General features: G+C 38.0%; 1 protein-coding gene across 1 annotated transcript; it reads left to right on the plus strand.

The window, feature by feature from the left end:
• The first annotated feature begins 4255 nt into the window (after positions 1 to 4255).
• On the plus strand, positions 4256 to 16868 carry LOC143629099 (protein TIC236, chloroplastic-like). Its single transcript, XM_077098461.1, has 23 exons — positions 4256 to 5477; positions 5554 to 5815; positions 5892 to 6090; positions 6191 to 6250; positions 6333 to 6437; positions 6515 to 6655; positions 6919 to 6981; positions 7082 to 7318; positions 7389 to 7472; positions 8079 to 8236; positions 8326 to 8941; positions 9818 to 9877; positions 10007 to 10129; positions 10388 to 10639; positions 10722 to 10787; positions 10894 to 11025; positions 11877 to 12683; positions 13252 to 13532; positions 13617 to 13864; positions 14008 to 14252; positions 14334 to 14525; positions 16330 to 16602; positions 16672 to 16868. Exons 1-23 carry the CDS (start codon positions 4256 to 4258, stop codon positions 16816 to 16818), a joined length of 5973 nt encoding a protein of 1990 aa, XP_076954576.1. The 3' UTR covers positions 16819 to 16868.
• Positions 16869 to 18412: the final 1544 nt, after the last annotated feature.

Consider the following 18412-nt stretch of genomic DNA (forward strand, 5'->3'; position numbering starts at 1 on the left):
GCACGACCAAGATGTACCAAGACCTGAAGAAGAATTATTGGTGGCCTGTGATGAATTATGAGGTGGCTCAGTACGTGAGTAAGTGTTTGGCGTGTCTACAAGTTAAGGCCGAGCACCAGAAGCCTTTCGGGAAACTTCAACCCTCGGAAATACCTAAGTGGAAGTGGGAGCATCTTACGATGGATTTTGTGACTAAACTGCCTCGTACTCCTAGAGCTAGTTATGACACCATTTGGGCAATCGTTGATAGATTGACCAAGAGCGCTCATTTCTTGCCGATCCGAGAAACTTTTAATTCCGAACAGTTGGCCGATGTTTTTATTCGTGAAATTGTTTCTAGGCATGGGGTGCCTGTGTCTATTGTTTCGGATAGGGATATGCATTTTACCTCCAGGTTTTGGAAGAAGTTTCATGAGGAGATGGGTACCAAACTCCTCATTAGTACCGTTTATCACCCACAAATGGATGGTCAGTCCGAGAGGACCAACAGACTCTCGAGGATATGTTGCGGGCTTGTGTTATCGATTTTGGTGGTAGTTGGAATCGTCACTTACCGTTAGTCGAGTTCTCTTATAATAACAGTTATCACGCCACGATTGGGATGCCACCGTTTGAGATGTTGTATGGCAGGAGGTGTAGAACTCCGGTCTGTTGGGGTTCCATTGGTCAGAAATAGCTGGGTAGTTTAGAAGTGGTTGAGGCTACGACTGAAAAACTCGATAAGATTAAGGCTTTTATGAAGACCGCTCAGGATCGTCAAAAGTCTTATGCGGACAAAAGGCGGGAGGCCTATTGTGTTTGAGGCTGGTGATTGGGTTATGTTGAAAGTCTCTCATTGGAAGGGTATTATTCGTTTTCGTAAGAGGGGGAAGCTTAGTCCGAGGTTCATTGGTCCGTTTCGTATATTGTCCCGTGTTGGTGAGGTAGTGTATAGACTGGAATTGCCTGATGAGCTCGCGGGGATTCATCCTACTTTCCACGTGTCCCATTTGAGGAAATGCTTAGCAGATGATGAGGCCCATGTGCCTCTTGATGACATTGAACTTGATAGTAAGTTGAACTACGTTGAAGAACTAGTTGCTATAATTGATCGTCAGGAAAGGCGTTTGAAGAAGAAGGTGGTTAGGCAGGTGAAGGTGCAGTGGAGGCACCGTAGGGGCTCCGAGGCTACTTGGGAGTCCAAAGACGAGATGATGAAACTCTATCCGCAGTTGTTCCTGTCGCATCGGGATTCAGGGACGAATCCCATTGTAAGGGGGTGGACTTGTAACACCCGTTAATTTTCGGTTTAAACATTTAAAGCATATAAAGTATGTATACTTCTTGGGAGTTATCTGACATATTTCGTTGACCCTACCATCTTCCCGGATGTTAAGTTATTTAATCTTTTCTTTCAAGTTGCCCTATCATTCAATTTGGAGGGGCTAGGATGAAACATTTTATGTTATAACACAAAACTTAAAACCCTAACTCCCCCCCCTCACTCTTGTCCGATCGGCGCAGCTAGGGCAGCCTCCCACCCTCCAATTTTCTTTTTCCAGCCAAGGTTTGAGCATAAAACATCAATTGAAGGTTAGTGCTATGATTCCCCAAGCCTTTTACACCTTAATTGATCTTTATATCGCGTGTCTTAATCGTAAAATTGTGTGTTGTAGGCTTACCGGGTGGCTGTCAATTCTAAGCTTTTCGGGACTGTTTTGGTTGAGGCTTTTGCACCAAAATCCTCCTAGGTATGTCTAGTATATCATACTAAAAAATCATGTTCATTGGTGTTCGTTTGATTGGTCAACTGGTTGTAGTTTGAATGTTAGTGTTCGGTTGACTAGAATTGTGGTTTGATGCGTTTAACGCGAAGGTTGAAGTGATTAACGACCAATTCAGCTCGGGGGAACTTGGTTTGATGTACGGGCTGTTGAAAAATCATTTTTATAAGTTATGGGGCTGAATTGGTTGTCAGTTACTCAAACGGGTCGGTATAACGCGCAATTGCGTTTATTGAATAGTTGGTGCGTTGTACTTGTGAGTTACCGACCCGTTTGACTCGTGTAGCGTCGTGTAGACTTGTGGGCTGTGAATTTATCATACTAGGTCCACCCGGGTCTGAGTTGGATGTTAGTTGCCTAAACAACTCTTAAACGCGCGTGTTAGTATCACCTAGTGCTTCCGGGGGTAGTTTGGGAATTCTTTATTCCCGGGAGTATCTAAGGGTCGTTTTGGTGAATGTGAGGCCTCGTGGGCTGTTGTGATTGAGTTTGATGAGGTTGAGGCTTTAGGTAACTCGAACCATGTTAGAACGTCTCGTAGGATAAACGAGTCATCCTGATGTCATTAGTAATGATTGTATGTAAACCGACAGGAGTTTGAGTTGTGGGGCTACGTAGGGATTCTCTAGCTCGTGGTGAATACGTGTCTTGTGTCAGGTGAGTTCACGATGCCCATTTCTACTCTTTTAAGATTTTGGGCTAGCATGCACACCTAAGCGATTTTGCTTGATGAATTGTTTAAATTATTTTGGATGGACTTACTTGTTTAGGGTAGGCCTTGAGATGATATTATCGAATGTTTGTGTGTATTATTGTATGGCCAATATTTGGCGATGTTTAGTAGTCGTTATCGACTACGGATGTTTACGTATGCCTACTTCGTGTTTGCATACGTTGGATGAGATGTTACGTGTTTGGGTTGTACGTGTGCTCGACCCTGATGTTATTACTTGGATGATATATATGTAGGGATATAATTTTAAGGATGTTTATATATATATATATATATAAGTATGATTATTTATTGAGGATGATGGCCTAACTGTTATATCCCGTTTATTTTACAATTCTTGGAATGACTATTATGATTATTATTATTGATGTTATTTATTACAACTTGAACTCACTCAGCTCAAGCTGACTTTGTGTGCATGTTAGTGTGAGTTTCAGGTTAGGAGGAGGATGCGTTACCGCTTGGACGTGCATGAAGTTACTTGGACGGTGAAGGACATACGTAGACGGAAGTTTTAAATATTGAACATTTATTTTTAAATTTTTATTAAATACATTTAAATTGGTTTTGGACATAATTCCCGGGTTTCGGGAACTTGTTTTATTAATTATAGTTTTCCGCTAAATTATACTCTGAATTGGTTATTTTAATGGATTGAACCGTTTTTGAGTTAAGTATTTTTCTAAGTATTTTGGATAAATACCAACTATAGGATTCCAGGGATTCGGGGTCTTACAAACAAGTAAGGTAATTTTTAATACAACGGTTCAATGACTAACAAACTAGTCTTTACAATTACAATTATTACAAAACAATGCCAATATTAAAATATTGCCAATTGTCAAATTCAACCCTTATAGACTTTTACTTGTAACCAGGGCTATAAATGAACCGAACCAAACCGAATGAGACATTGCTTGAGTTCGTTCTTTAAGCTTTTGCTGGACAAAAGGACAGTTTATGAACACTTTACCAAACGAATTTTCGTGTCCGTGTTCGCTCGTTTAGGAATTGAGCTTATTCATGTCCATTGGTGTCTTCAAATTAGTGTTATAATAGTATTATTTTTTACCTTCAAATTATAAAGCATTAAAACGTTATTGAAAAACGACATTTTTTATCCCTCTTGTTTTAAAACATCAAAAAGTTAATTGACTGACCGGGGACAAAATAAACAAACCCTAATCCCAATAAAACATCCGAACTGATTTCCACAACATTCATTCATTCCTCATATTTTCATTTGGGTGAGTTGTGGAAAAGAAAACCTGAAAGCAAGAAGAAAGAAACTTTTATATATCTGGTGGCTGGCTTGCGTATGTCTTTGGTTCACACACTTTGACCTCCGAGGCTCCGATTGATTGATTGTGTGTAATTAATCATAATCAAAACCTAACCTATTTATTTTGTTGCTGACTTGAAACAGGTTTCATTCCTTTCTTCTTCAATGTAGTTGTTGTATTATTCACCTACTTGCTTATGAATTAATACTACTACTGCTGATGGTTTTTACAAGGGTCATTTAGTTATAGTTATTTACAACACACTGCAATGCACTTGTGTTGTTTGCTATTGATTCTTCATCTGCAATACTACTATTAATTAATTAATTAATCTTCTTCTTTTCTTTCGTATAATTTGGGTCACAGGTTTTGATGCTTTTCCATGTATATGTATATGTTAGGTTAGGTTAAGGGGGCTAAGATGGCTTCTTGGTCCCCCAATGCTTGAACTCAAATTCAAATCTCTCAGCAGCATAATGAGCAATATACTTCACAACCCCTTTATTGCCGGACGATTCCCCTTCCCCTTCCCCTTCTCTTTCAAACAAAAACACACTGTCAAATCTATACCACCCAGAAAAGCCTCTTTCCCACGCGCCAAGAAACACGACTGGATATCACACGGGACTCGCTTTTGTGGAGAGATTTTATGGAAGAATACAGGATTCTTCCTTGTCAAGGAGCCCTTTGCTAGAAACAAGACTCTTTTTAGGACGCTGTGGGCCGAGGGTTTGTTTGTCTTTAGGTGTTCGGTTTTTTGTGCTGTGGTATCAGGGGTGTGCCTGTTGTTATGGTACGGGCAGTTAAAAGCCAAAACTTTGGTCGAATCAAATCTTTTGCCTTCGGTTTGTTCAATGTTGAGTGATTATATCCAACGTGACATTCGCTTTGGTAAAGTGAGAAGTATTTCACCTTTAAGCATTACGCTAGAGTCGTGTTCAGTTGGACCTCATAAGGAAGAGTTCTCATGTGGCGAGGTCTCGACCCTTAAGTTACGGGTTCAGCCCTTTTCAAGTTTGAGAAAGGGAAAGATTGTAATTGATGCTGTTTTGTGTAACCCTACGTTGTTAGTTGCACAGAAAAGAAACTATTCTTGGTTGGGGATACCTTTTACTGATGGGGCGGTTTTGCAGAAGCATTTGTCAACCGAAGAAGGTATTGATAACCGTACAAAAATTAGAAGAATTGCTAGAGAGGAAACTGCAGTCCGGATGGATAAAGAACGAGATGAGGCTGCTTTAGAGGCTGCTAAAACAGGATATATTATTTCAAGTAATGAAATACAAAGTGAAGGTGATGAAGGTGATTATAATGGTGTTGTGAAGAAAAATGCATTATTGATGGATGAGAAGCTTCGTTGGCAGGATCACCACTGTATGGATGCTGGTGTGGAGTATGACATGAAACATGCAGATTTAGAGAAATCGTTTGGTGTGAATATACCTACTGCAAATGTGAAGTTTTGGTTGCCAGGTGGACGATTAAAGCGTAAGAGAAAGAAAGCGGTTAATGGGATAGGTGTTGACATAACTGCCAAAAAAAGGATTTTGGTGAACAGTGCATCGGCTGCACTTGCATACTTTATGGATCCGAGTCTAGTAGACAAAAATGATGAGAATCAGATTGGGGAATCGTGCTATCGTGATCATATGTTACAAGATGCTGATTCGAGCCTAGAGAGCAAGTCTTTTCTGGAAGGTGACTAACTGCTCATTTGTGTTATTTACATTCTTCTATATGATGTTTAAAAGTAATGAATTGATTTATAATGTAGACGAAGACATGGAAACCAAGCAGCAACTGTGCCCGCCTTTACAAGGATCAACTTACTTAAATGACGGGCTGTGGTCATTCTTAGTAGTGGGTCCCATCCAAAAGATTAAGTCACTTCTTGTCTCAAAAGTTGAAGGCATTGCTGAAGGTGCTAACGGGGAAAACACAGTTGGAATTGAGAAAACGGTTCCTGTTATTCTCGATTCTGTTTCTTTTAACGGTGGAACATTGATGTTACTTGCGTATGGTGACAATGAGCCAAGGTTGATTTCACTTCTGTTTGATGACAATCTTTATAATGATATTATAGTGCTTATGCGGTTTTTCTAATATTTACAGAGAAATGGAGAATGCAAGTGGGCATGTGAAGTTCCAAGATAATTACAATCGTGTGCATGTACATTTGAGTGGCGGTTGTAAGATGTGGAGATCCGACGTAACATCTGAAGATGGTGGTTGGCTATCTACAGATGTTTTTGTGGACATATTGGAACAGAAGTGGCATGCGAATCTCAAAGTTGTCAATCTCTTTGTTCCGGTAAGGTATACATTATTTTATGCTTGCTAGGAAAATTACACAATAATTCTTAATGCTTTGTTCAATCAAGATTTAAGGCTTTTCTGTTTGTTGTGTGCAGCTTTTTGAAAGGATTTTAGAAATTCCCATTGCATTCTTTGAAGGAAGAGCTAGTGGTGAGGTGAGTCACTTCACACTTCCACATGTTAATTTTACATTTCTTTTGTGCTTTATTTTTAATTGGTTGCGTGCTGATGTTGCAGGTGCACATCTGCATGTCAGAAGGTGAAACTTTCCCAAATCTTCATGGGCAGCTTGATGTGACTGGATTAGCCTTTCAAATATCTGATGCACCATCTTCGTTTTCTGTATGCAACTTTACTTCACTTTTTATTTATCATATCTTTTTTAGCTTTAACAAATGGAGATCATTCACCCTTTGTAGGATATATCTGCTAGCTTATGTTTCCGGGCTCAACGTATATTCTTACACAATGCGAGTGGTTGGTTTGGTAAGGTTCCTTTAGAAGCTTCTGGAGATTTTGGTATTGAACCAGAGGAAGGAGAGTTTCACCTTATGTGCCAGGTCAGCTACTTTTCACTTCACCTAAACCCTCAACATTAGTTGTTCCTGATTCTAAGTGTTTGAAGAATATATGGTTAAACATCAAATCTTTTCAAGTTATACTTGCAAGAAATGCCTATTTATGCTCAAATGATATAAACATTTAGCAAATGTTTATAACATTAACCAATGAAAGTTGATTAAGAAAGAAAGTACAGAGTTGACTATAAGTATATTTAGACGTCTTTTATGCCTAATGTGACTGACTATTCATTCGTATCCAGGTTCCTTCTGTGGAAGTGAATGACCTCATGAAGACTTTCAAAATGAAACCTCTACTGTTTCCGGTATTTGGTTTTCTTTAACTTCTTTTTTCACCTTAAACAATGTGTTAAAACTTAAAAGTACAATAAGATTTACTTACAATGTGTGTTGTTTGCATGACAGCTGGCAGGGTGTGTGACAGCTGTTTTCAACTGTCAAGGACCTTTGGATGCACCTGTGTTTGTGGGAAGTGGGCTGGTATCAAGAAAAATGTCTAGTTGGGTTTCTGCTGATGATGTGCCTACGTCAGCTGCTTACGAGGCGATCATGAAAAATAAAGAGGCGGGTGCAGTGGCAGCATTTGACAGGGTTCCCTTGTCTTATGTGTCAGCTAATTTCACTTTCAATACTGATAACTGTGTAAGTCTCTTTCTCTTGCACATACATGTGTAAGTCCAAACTTACTTTAATTAGCACATGTATTTATCAGGTTGCAGATTTATATGGAATCAGAGCAACTCTTGTTGATGGTGGCGAGATTCGTGGGGCTGGGAACGCGTGGATCTGTCCAGAGGTAACGTGATTCAAGAGGTTGCTATTTCAACAAAAGATGAATCACATTGTATCTTTTTGTGAAACGTAACATCAATGGGTCTTCATCATTGTTATCTTATATATATTTATTTCCACTTGGATGCTTGGTTTTAAAATACACGATGCATTCGATCCAAAAAGCCGAAGTGCAATGCGTGATACGCACACATCACATATGCAAGGCGTTTGTTATTAAAAAAGATATACTAAAAAATAATTTATAGATAATACTTTAACTTGTTAATTTTTAAACACTCAAAAATAAGAGTACCACCAAAGAGGTTTTTTGTATAACCAAAATAAGTCTTTTAATGTGTACAAGTAGTCTATGCATAAGGTACAAGTAACCCATGCAGGGAGTCACTGTAACCCAGAAATGTGCGCATCAGACCGCATTGCACATTATGCAATTTAGAGCCCATCATCCTCGCAGCATGGAATCGCAGCACCTTGTTCTCTTTGATGTGATCTCATCAGCGCATCGTGCACATCGCACATCATGCGCACCTAATGCGCATTTTAGAGCCAAGCTTGGACATTTAACCGTTTTAATTTGAAACATACCTGGATATTTTATGCCTTTCAGGGCGAGGTCGATGACACAGCTATGGATGTGAATTTTTCTGGGAATTTATGCTTTGATAAAATAATGGATCGGTATGTTCCTGGTTATGAACACCTTATACCCTTTAAGTTAGGGGATTTGAATGGAGAAACAAAACTCTCAGGTTCATTGCTCAAACCGTAAGGCCTCAACAACATTTATTGTGCACAATATTGTTATTATTATTATATCATTATTGTTGTTATTGTTCTTATCATCATCATTGTAGGAGATTCGATATTAAGTGGACGGCACCAAAAGCTGAAGGATCATTTGGAGATGCGCGAGGAGATATGATTATCTCTCATGATTTCATCACCATTAGTTCTTCATCTGTTGCATTTGAATTGTTTACAAAGGTTGAAACTTCATATCCTTATGAAAACTGGTTAGATAAAAAAGAGCCGGCAGTGGTTATTGAAGGTGTGGAATTGGATTTACGCATGCACGGCTTTGAGATTTTCAACTCGGTTTCCTCATACGCGTTTGATTCGTTACGTCCAATTCACCTTAAAGCGACTGGAAGAATCAAGTTTCAAGGAAAAATTGTTAAGCCTGCTGCTGAGGAGTCAAAGATTCTTGCTGGTGATGTGTCAATCACTGGGCTTAAGTTAAACCAATTGTTGCTAGCTCCACAGTTAGCTGGACAGCTCAACATTTCACCTGCATGCATTAAGTTGGATGCAACTGGTAGAGCAGATGAAAGTCTTGCAGTTGAAGTTATTGGACCTCTACAATCTATTGCTGAGGACAACATAATAGGGACAAAGGTGTCATTTTCTCTTCTTAAGGGGCAGTTAAGGGCCAATGCTTGCTATCAACCTTTTCAGTCTATCAACCTAGAGGTACTTGCATACTTTCATATCTAGATCACCAATGAAGGTAATTAGATTATCTTCCATGTTAACTCTGATAATTTCTAAAGAAATAAATTATACCTCTTACATATTATGCATATTAAAATGATTAAAAGTATACAAGTATGGCTAATTTAGGCATGTAAACGAATAGAACATTCAGTGAGCCGTTTGTTGGGAAGTTTGTTTATGTTTGGTTATTTCATAAACGAACAAACATGAGTAAACTTTTTTGTTCATTTAGGTAAATGAACGAACATGAACACAGGCCACATTCGTTCATTTATGTTCGTGAACGCTCATTTGGGTTTGTTCATTTACGCTCATTTATATATTCTCGTTCATTTAGTTAAATGAACGAACATGAACACAGCTACATTTGTTCATTTGTGTTCGTGAACGTGCATTTGGGTTTGTTCATTTATGTTCATTTATATATTCTCTTACTTTTTAGGCTCGTTATAATTTAGTTTAGTTCATGAAATTAAGATATCACACATTACAGCTTAGTAAAGTTTTATTAACTTTTTAGGCCCAGTAGATGTTCAGTTTAATTCTAATTGGTGTTTGCTCAGTTATGCTCGTTTATGTTCATTCATCTACTATGTTTGTTCGTTACTTCGTTTACGTTCGTGAACTGTTCGTTTATACAACTAACGAACAAACATAAACAAACACTAACAAGAAAACCATGTTTGTTTTGTTGTTTGTGTTCAATTGTTTGTTTGGGTAAAGTTAAATGAATGACCATGAGCTGGCTCCGTTCATGTTTGTTCGGTTCATTTACAAGCCTAGTTTAATTTGGTTTTGTTGTATTCTCTTAATGTAAGTCTTCATTCACATGTATAACTTATGTGCAATAAGGTCCGGCAATTACCACTTGATGAACTGGAGTTAGCTTCACTCAGAGGAATGCTACAAAGGGTAAGCTTGTTTTGTTCATTTTCATGTTTTCACAATAAACTAGCTAACATAGTTGGAAACCAACAAACATGTAAAATAAGTTTTTATTACTTGCATGTAGCAATTCTTACCTGGTTGTATTTGTTGCAGGCAGAAATCCAAATTAATTTTCAAAAACGAAGAGGTCATGGAATCTTATCTCTTCTGCATCCGAAATTCAGCGGTGTGTTGGGAGAAGCTCTAGACGTGGCTGCTAGATGGAGCGGTGACGTTGTTAGTACATAACCTCATAATTTCTTTCATTCTTTCAACTTCTTGCATGATGATAATGATAATAATAATAATAATAATAATAATAATAACAATAATAATAATAATAATAAGGCTTATTATCAATTGTATATGTATATATACAAGTAAATAAAATTTTTGAGAAAATAAAAATAGCATATAGAAAATTAAAAATCCACGTTGCTTTCATGAACAAAATTGTGTATATATGAAAAACTGAGTTGGTTGATAATTGCGCAGATAACTGTTGAAAAGGCTGCTTTGAAACAAAGCAATAGCCAATATGAGCTTCAAGGTGAATATGTATTGCCTGGTTCACGAGACGGGAAAAAAGAAAGAGGAAGAAGAGGGAGTGATCTTGGGAGTGTGATATCTTCAATGGGTCGTTGGAGAATGAGGCTCGAGGTCCCTCGTGCTGAAATTGCTGAGATGCTTCCACTTGCTAGGCTTGTTTCTCGAACTACTGATCCAGCTCTTCAGTACAGATCAAAGGTCAACCCTAATTTATCAATGAATTTGAACCATATTTTTGTTTTTAGATATTTATCTTCTATTGTTGTCAACCAATTGGTAGGATCTGTTTATGCAAAGCATACAAGCAGTGGGGATTGGGACCGAAAGTCTCCAGAAGCTTCTTGAGGTAATTATTTGCAACCAGAATTAGTAGTTTACTATTCACAAATTGTTATTGCACTCATTTTGTTACTTGAATAGTATTAATACATGAAATATGATTTCACTTGTAGGAAATCCGTGGGCATTCAACTCCAACAGATGAAGTTATTCTGGAAGAATTAAGTCTTCCAGGGTTAGCCGAGCTTAAAGGTCGTTGGGGTGGATCTTTAGATGCAAGTGGCGGAGGCAATGGCGACACAATGGTACACATATTATGTGTTTGTGTTCATGTAAAATGCTTAGTTCTGCTACAAGAAAGAAATTTTTATAATATCTTCGTACATGGTTCTTTCTAGATCGTAGATAGTATACCATGCTCTTCCAAAACAAATGCCACAATTCCCTTTTCATTTGTCCCAAAACAATTCCCTGTGCTTTCAATTTTGCATTTGCCATAAACTATTTGTGTTATGGATTTTGATCCTTGAGACTCCTTTACTTTTATATAATCTTTAGTCACAGAATAATCAAATGTTTGCCAATTTATACTTCGCAACTGTTGGACTGAGATAATAATATCATTAAGTTGTCTGCAACACTTGAGTCTAGTCCACGTTTATTATGTGTCTGCGTATATATATAGGTTTGGGTTCTGTTAAAAAGTTTATTGATCACCATTAATCAAGGATAATCGATGGCTAAGATTAATAGTGTGTCATGTGGACACTGCTTTTGTTTTGGCAAGGGTGAAAGGGTGATAGTCACCATTGTTTTTTTTTGTGTTTCACCATTTTTTTTAGAAATCATCATTTTTTTAAATTATACATAAGCGAGCATTTATTAACCTTTAATTTCACTTATATTATAAAAAACCTTTTTAAGGGTGTTAAACTATGTGCAAACAGCAGTACATCAGGATTACGTGGCATTATTGGCCCATTTTTTTACGAATTTACTCCCACTCCTCGAGACACGTGGAACAACTTTTAGACACAATTGGCTTTATAGCATAACTCCACCATATATATGTGTGTGTGTGTGTATAGAATAATAGTTGTAACACTGATAATTACTCTAGGCTGTCTGAAAATGTCGTCTTCTTTGAAATGTGCAGGCAGAATTTGATTTTCAAGGGGAGGAATGGGAGTGGGGAGCTTATAAAACTCAACGCGTCTTAGCAGCAGGTGCGTACAGCAATGATGACGGCTTACGCCTCGAGAAAATGTTCATTCAAAGAGATAATGCCACAATCCATGCCGATGGAACTTTGTTTGGCCTAAAAACCAATTTGCATTTTGCGGTTCTCAATTTTCCAGTCAGTCTTGTGCCTACTCTTGTCCAGGTTCTAGAATCATCCGCAAACGAAGGCGCTGTTCATTCATTGAGGCAACTTTTAGCACCAATAAAAGGCATACTTTACATGGAAGGTGATCTTAGAGGAAGTCTTAACAAACCTGAATGTGATGTGCAAGTAAGACTCCTTGATGGTGCCATTGGAGGCATTGATCTTGGTCGGGCTGAAATTGTTGCATCTTTGACATCGACTAGTCGGTTTCTGTTTAATGCAAAGTTTGAACCCATCATACAAAACGGTCATGTGCATGTTCAAGGAAGTGTGCCTCTTAATATTTTGTTGGTACAAGATGAAGAAAGTACTGAAAAAGATGATAAGAAAAATGAAGAAGCGAGCTGGGCTCCGTGGGGGGCTAAAGGGAAAAACGATGACAAGAAAGCAGCATCTTGGAATGAACAAGGTTGGGATACTCAGTTGGCTGAGTCGCTTAAAGGTTTGCACTGGAACGTGTTAGATGTTGGTGAAGTTAGGGTTGATGCTGATGTTAAAGATGGTGGTATGATGTTGTTAACCGCTTTGTCTCCTTATGCTAACTGGCTCAACGGGAGTGCTGAAGTTATGCTTCAGGTTGTTACTTGTTTTCAGAGCTAACAGAATTGCACGAATAATCTGTGGTTTGACCATATTGCAAGTTTGGTCCCTAGATTTAAAAAGTTGCAAAGTTATTCTCAACATTTGTGAGAGGATTGCGCGTTTAGTCCCCAACGTAAGTCCCACCTGGTTTTTGTTAGAAAAATTTGTCATGTGGCATTCATGTGAAGGTAATTGTGTCTTTTCAAATTTGTAATCCTAATAAAATACTTTTTCAAACCCCAGAACTCCTAACGTTGACTTCATCACCCCCGATTATGCACTGAACCTTCCAAATTTGTAAAGGCACAATTATCCTCACATGACTGGCACTTGACATCAACCTTTCCGCTAAAAACTAACTGTGAGGACTAAACATGCAACCTTCTCACAAATGTTTGGACTAAGTTTGTGAGTTTTAAAATCCAAGGACCAAACTTGCAATATGGTCAAACTATAGAGACCATTTTGTGCGATTTCTCTAGACCTGATCTACTTATGTTTCATCTCTAATATAATTCTTTAATGAGCGCATTTGCTTGTTTTTGTGGATAATTAATAACAGGTGAGAGGTACGGTTGAACAACCGATCGTTGATGGATCTGCATCTTTTCACAGGGCAACAATATCTTCACCTATACTTAGGAAACCACTAACAAACTTTGGAGGCATCATACTCATGGATTCCAACAGGTTATGCATTAGATCTTTGGAAAGTAGGGTTAGCAGAAAGGGCAAACTGTCAGTAAAAGGTAACCTGCCGTTAAGGACAACTGAAGCGTCACTTGCTGATAAAATTGACTTGAAATGTGAAGTTTTGGAAGTTAGGGCAAAGAATATGTTAAGGCATGTAACCATGCTTATATATGCTTTCCACATTGTTTAATAAGTTGAATGCCTAACATTGACTTAATTTCCTTGGTGTTTTAGTGGTCAAGTGGACACCGAGTTGCAGATAACGGGGTCTATATTGCAGCCTAATATATCTGGAAACATCAAATTGAGCCATGGAGAAGCTTATTTACCTCACGAGAAAGGCGCTGCTATGAACCGAGAAGCATCGGATACTTCAAGCATGCCAACTGGAGGATACAATCAAGTGGTTGCATCAAAATACGTTTCGCGTTTCTTAAATTTGAAACCCACGATATTAAACACATCATTTCAGCAACCTTCAGGTCTTGTTTCCATGCATAAATGCTTTTAGCTTTGTTAGGTCTTGTTTCCATGCATAAATATTTTTAGCTTTGTTATTATGTAACACGTTAAAATACAAAGCTAAAGAAACCTAAACCTTTAATTTTGATGATTCTTTGTTTAGATAAAGAGGCTGAAGTGGTAGTAAAAAAGGGAACAGGACATGTAAATAGTAAACCGAAGTTAGATATACGGTTGACTGACTTAAAGCTGGTTCTTGGTCCCGAGTTGAGGATAGCTTATCCTTTAATCCTCAATTTTGCTGTGAGTGGTGAGCTTGAATTGAACGGTGTGGCAGACCCCAAGTTATTAAAACCGAAAGGTGTTTTAATGTTTGAGAATGGTGATGTCAACCTTGTTGCAACACAGGTTAGACTTTACTTGTACTGCGCTTAAAGTTAATGTGCGCTTCTTTTTGTTAATTAATAGAATTATGTGTTAACTAATTAGGTGAGGTTGAAGCGAGAGCATTTGAATACCGCCAAATTTGAGGCAGATAATGGTTTAGATCCAATGTTAGATTTAGCTTTGGTTGGATCCGAGTGGCAGTTCAGGATTCAAAGCCGAGCAACCAAATGGCAGGACAGTTTGGTTGTAACGTCGACGCGATCGGTTGAACAGGATGTTCTTTCACCCTCCGAGGTAATATTATTATTATGGGGCAGTTTCATATATACCCTTGCAAACTTTGTAAATATCATGTATGTGCAAAACTGAAAATATCATATTTACCCTTACAAAGTAATTAATTAAAATAGGAAAATTGGATTTTAATAATCCAAACTATGAGTCATTGGCCATTAATAATCCCAACTAACAATGTGACTGCTGGCAATCCAAACTTCAAGTTTTATCACTAACAACAATCCCAAACTAACAAAGTGTTAATTCTGTTAGTTATGTTCGTTAAATTGGTGTGAAATTACTGAAATACCCTTGGTTCAAAAAACAAAATAAATTGGTTGGGACCCATATCACATGAAATATAAAAATAATTAATAATACAAAATATTAAAATTTGATGAATGAGTCGATTAAATTTCGGAGATGCAAAAAGCATTTTGATTTGCCAGCGTGATTGTTGGCGTATCTAAGTGCAGTCTAATAGAACAGCTCGTTCATGTTTCATAACCATCGTCGATAGCGCGCACGTGCCTCTGTCTCGTGCTCCGGAAACTCATCTCTCCGTTCCCGTTAAGTAAATTCAAGGAGAACGAGCTTGGATTCAATCGATAACGTAAAGGCAAGCTCTGATTCCGGTCATACTCTCATCTTGTTGCTAATTTTAATTTGATTTTGATAATCGAAGTTCGAATAAGTCACTTTTAATCTTCGCAAACTCGCCGTTGGCCGATGAAGATGACAAAATTAGTATCGGTTATTGAATTGAAGTTGAATCCAAGGTTTTCAAATCACCGTTGTTTTTGTTGGTGGCCGGTCGGTGGGGGAGGGCTGTCTCCGGTGGTGGTAGCTGTGGCGGGGGGAAACTACGGGACGGAGAAGATCGAAAGCCCTTTTTATTATTAAAACATGTATTATATTTTAATTATATTCATATTTCATGTGATATGGGTCCCAACTAATTTATTTCGTTTTTTTAACCAAGGGTATTTGGGTAATTTCATACCAACTTAACGAACATAACTAACAGAATTAACACTTTGTTAGTTTGGGATTGTTGTTAGTAATAAAACTTGAAGTTAGGATTGCAAGCAGTCACATTATTAGTTGGGATTATTAAAATATGACATATACACTTACAAAGTAGTTAAAATGTCACATATACCCTTACAAAGTAGTTAAAATATCACGCATACCCTTACAAAGTAGTTAAAATATCACATATACTCTTACAAAGTAGTTAAAATATCACATATACTATTACAAAGTACTGAAGTAGTTCAAATATCATGTATACCCTTACAAAGTAGTTAAATTGACTTACAAAGTTGTTAAAAATATCATATATACCCATGCAAAACTAACATGCTCATATATACCTTTACAAAGTAGTTAAAATATCATATATACCCATGCAAAACTTAAAAATATTATTTATTTATCTATACATGGTAATTGGAATATCATATATACTCAATTTATTAAAAACAGTTCCGTAGATGTCCATTCTAAAGATTTTTTTTTTAACTTAGATTTTTTTTATTCATTTACCCATTTTAGCTTAAATTTTTTTTCTTAAACTTATTATTTTTTTTATTATCACCCATGAACAATAGTTTTCTCAAAATATTATATTTAACTTTCTTGCTTTCTTTTTTGGCATACATGCATTATATACAAATAAAACAATTTTCGTTAATGTAAAGGGGTAGAACGGCCAATTTATTAAAATTGGGATATATATATATATATATAATGGTATTTTTACTTTTGGTTGAGTATATATGTGGTTGGATGTGAACATTGATTGTTTTTTTGTTGGAAGGCCGCTAGGGTGTTTGAAAGTCAATTGGCGGAATCTATATTAGAAGGTGACGGCCAACTGGCGTTTAAAAAGCTTGCAACCGCAACACTTGAGACGCTAATGCCAAGAATAGAAGGGAAAGGTGAATTTGGACATGCTAGATGGAGGCTTGTGTATGCACCACAGATACCTAGCCTGCTTTCGGTTGATCCAACCATTGATCCACTTAAATCATTGGCCAGCAATATTTCATTTGGTACAGAAGTTGAAGTCCAGTTGGGGAGACGTCTTCAGGTTTGTTTCGCCGGTTTGCTTATTATTTTATAAAAAAAGGCGTTTTCATTTGGTGTTTGTTTTTTGCAGGCGTCTGTGGTGAGACAGATGAAGGATTCAGAGATGGCCATGCAGTGGACATTAATCTACCAGCTTACTAGCAGATTACGCCTTCTTTTACAGTCGGCTCCATCCAAGCGTATGCTTTTTGAATATTCCACCACATCACAAGACTGACCGACCGGCTTTCTTCATTATTTTGTTCCTCGCATGTTTATTATGTACATATGTGATTATTCTTTGGTTGGAGGTCGTAGTTTTTAGTCTCTAGAACATGGTTAACAAGGAAAACAGGTTTTTCATGCTGCTAGTCAAACATACATGTATGTTTTGGAATCGGAATGGTAACTTCTCACAACCAGGAATTTTTATGTGTTATGCTCACCATGTGTTCGAACGCCAGAGGCGTGTTACTGTAAAGTCAGACAACAAAATTGAGATTACTTGATGCTTTCAAAACGCAAAATAAAGGTCTATTGTGATTAGAGGTGCACAAATCGGGTTCAAATGGAAAACCCGAACCGGTTCCAAACCGGTTTTTTCACACCGGGTTGTAAAATGGCACCGGTTCCAATCAAGAACCGGTTCGGTTCCCGACCCGAACCGATGCCCAGATATGCGAACTTTTAAGAACCGGGTAGGGTATGAACCGGAACCGGTTTTTACGTAAAAACCGGTTCCACCGGTTTTTTTTGAAATTTAAATATTAGAGCCGTTAGGAACCGGTTCCAACGGCTATATAGCCGTTTTTGACCGTTGGAACCGGTTTTTTAACTATAAATAGGTTATTTTCTTACCATAAACGACGTCAACTCCGGGTCATCAAAGTGGTTAAACGGCAAACCTCGTTGAATAACGAACTTTGCCATTCTATCTTGAACTTGAGTCGTGTTGTAACGAAATAGTGTACCATCTTTACCCAAGTCAATTTGATCGGTCGCGCCAATCCCTTTCAACGCCTTGCAATATGGCTTCTCGATGTGCTTTCTCAAAGTAGAGTTGGAATCGTGCTTTAATATTGAACCACATAGTTTGCAACGAGCCTTTTGATAACCTTCGTCATCCACAATCAAATCCCAATTCTTCCATGTCTTGGTTGCGGTTATGGTTGACTACCGTAACAACCCTTGGGTCCTCCGTAACATGAACGGGGGCAACAAAAACACTCTTCTTAGCCTTGTTGTTAGTTTTTTTGATGGGTGCCATAATAATATTTAGTTGGATGGTCGGGTAAAGGAACGAGTTTGCTAAAGGAGTAGTATTTTAGTTTGTTTTTGAGTTTGGTGGTGAAACAAGTAATGGAAACAAGTTATATATAGGTTTGGGCATCAAAAACCGGTTCCAACGGCTATATTACCGTTGGAACCGGTTCCAACGGATCTATTGTCTCAAAAACCGGTTCCAACGGCTATATTACCGTTGGAACCGGTTCCAACGGCTAATTGGTGTCTAAAAAACCGGTTCCAACGGCTATATTACCGTTGGAACCGGTTCCAACGGCTAGTTTGACTTTTGTTTGACCCTTCAAAAAAAACCCGTTGGAACCGGTTTTTCCGGGTACGAACCGAACCGGTTCCAATTAAGAACCGGGTAGGAACCGGGTTGGAACTGGTACTGACATACAAATAGGAGAACCGGGTACGATTTTCGGGTACAAAAATACCCAAACCGGGTATTGTTCCAACCGGGTTGGAACTGGAACCGGTTCCGGTTCGGTTCCACCAGTTAGGTTCCGGAACCGGTTTTTTTGTGCACCTCTAATTGTGATTTA

The sequence above is a fragment of the Bidens hawaiensis genome, unplaced genomic scaffold (assembly GCF_021521415.1).
Source record: "Bidens hawaiensis isolate Kalapana, Puna unplaced genomic scaffold, B.hawaiensis_p1.1 tig00005152_1, whole genome shotgun sequence".
Classification (NCBI taxonomy): domain Eukaryota; kingdom Viridiplantae; phylum Streptophyta; class Magnoliopsida; order Asterales; family Asteraceae; genus Bidens; species Bidens hawaiensis.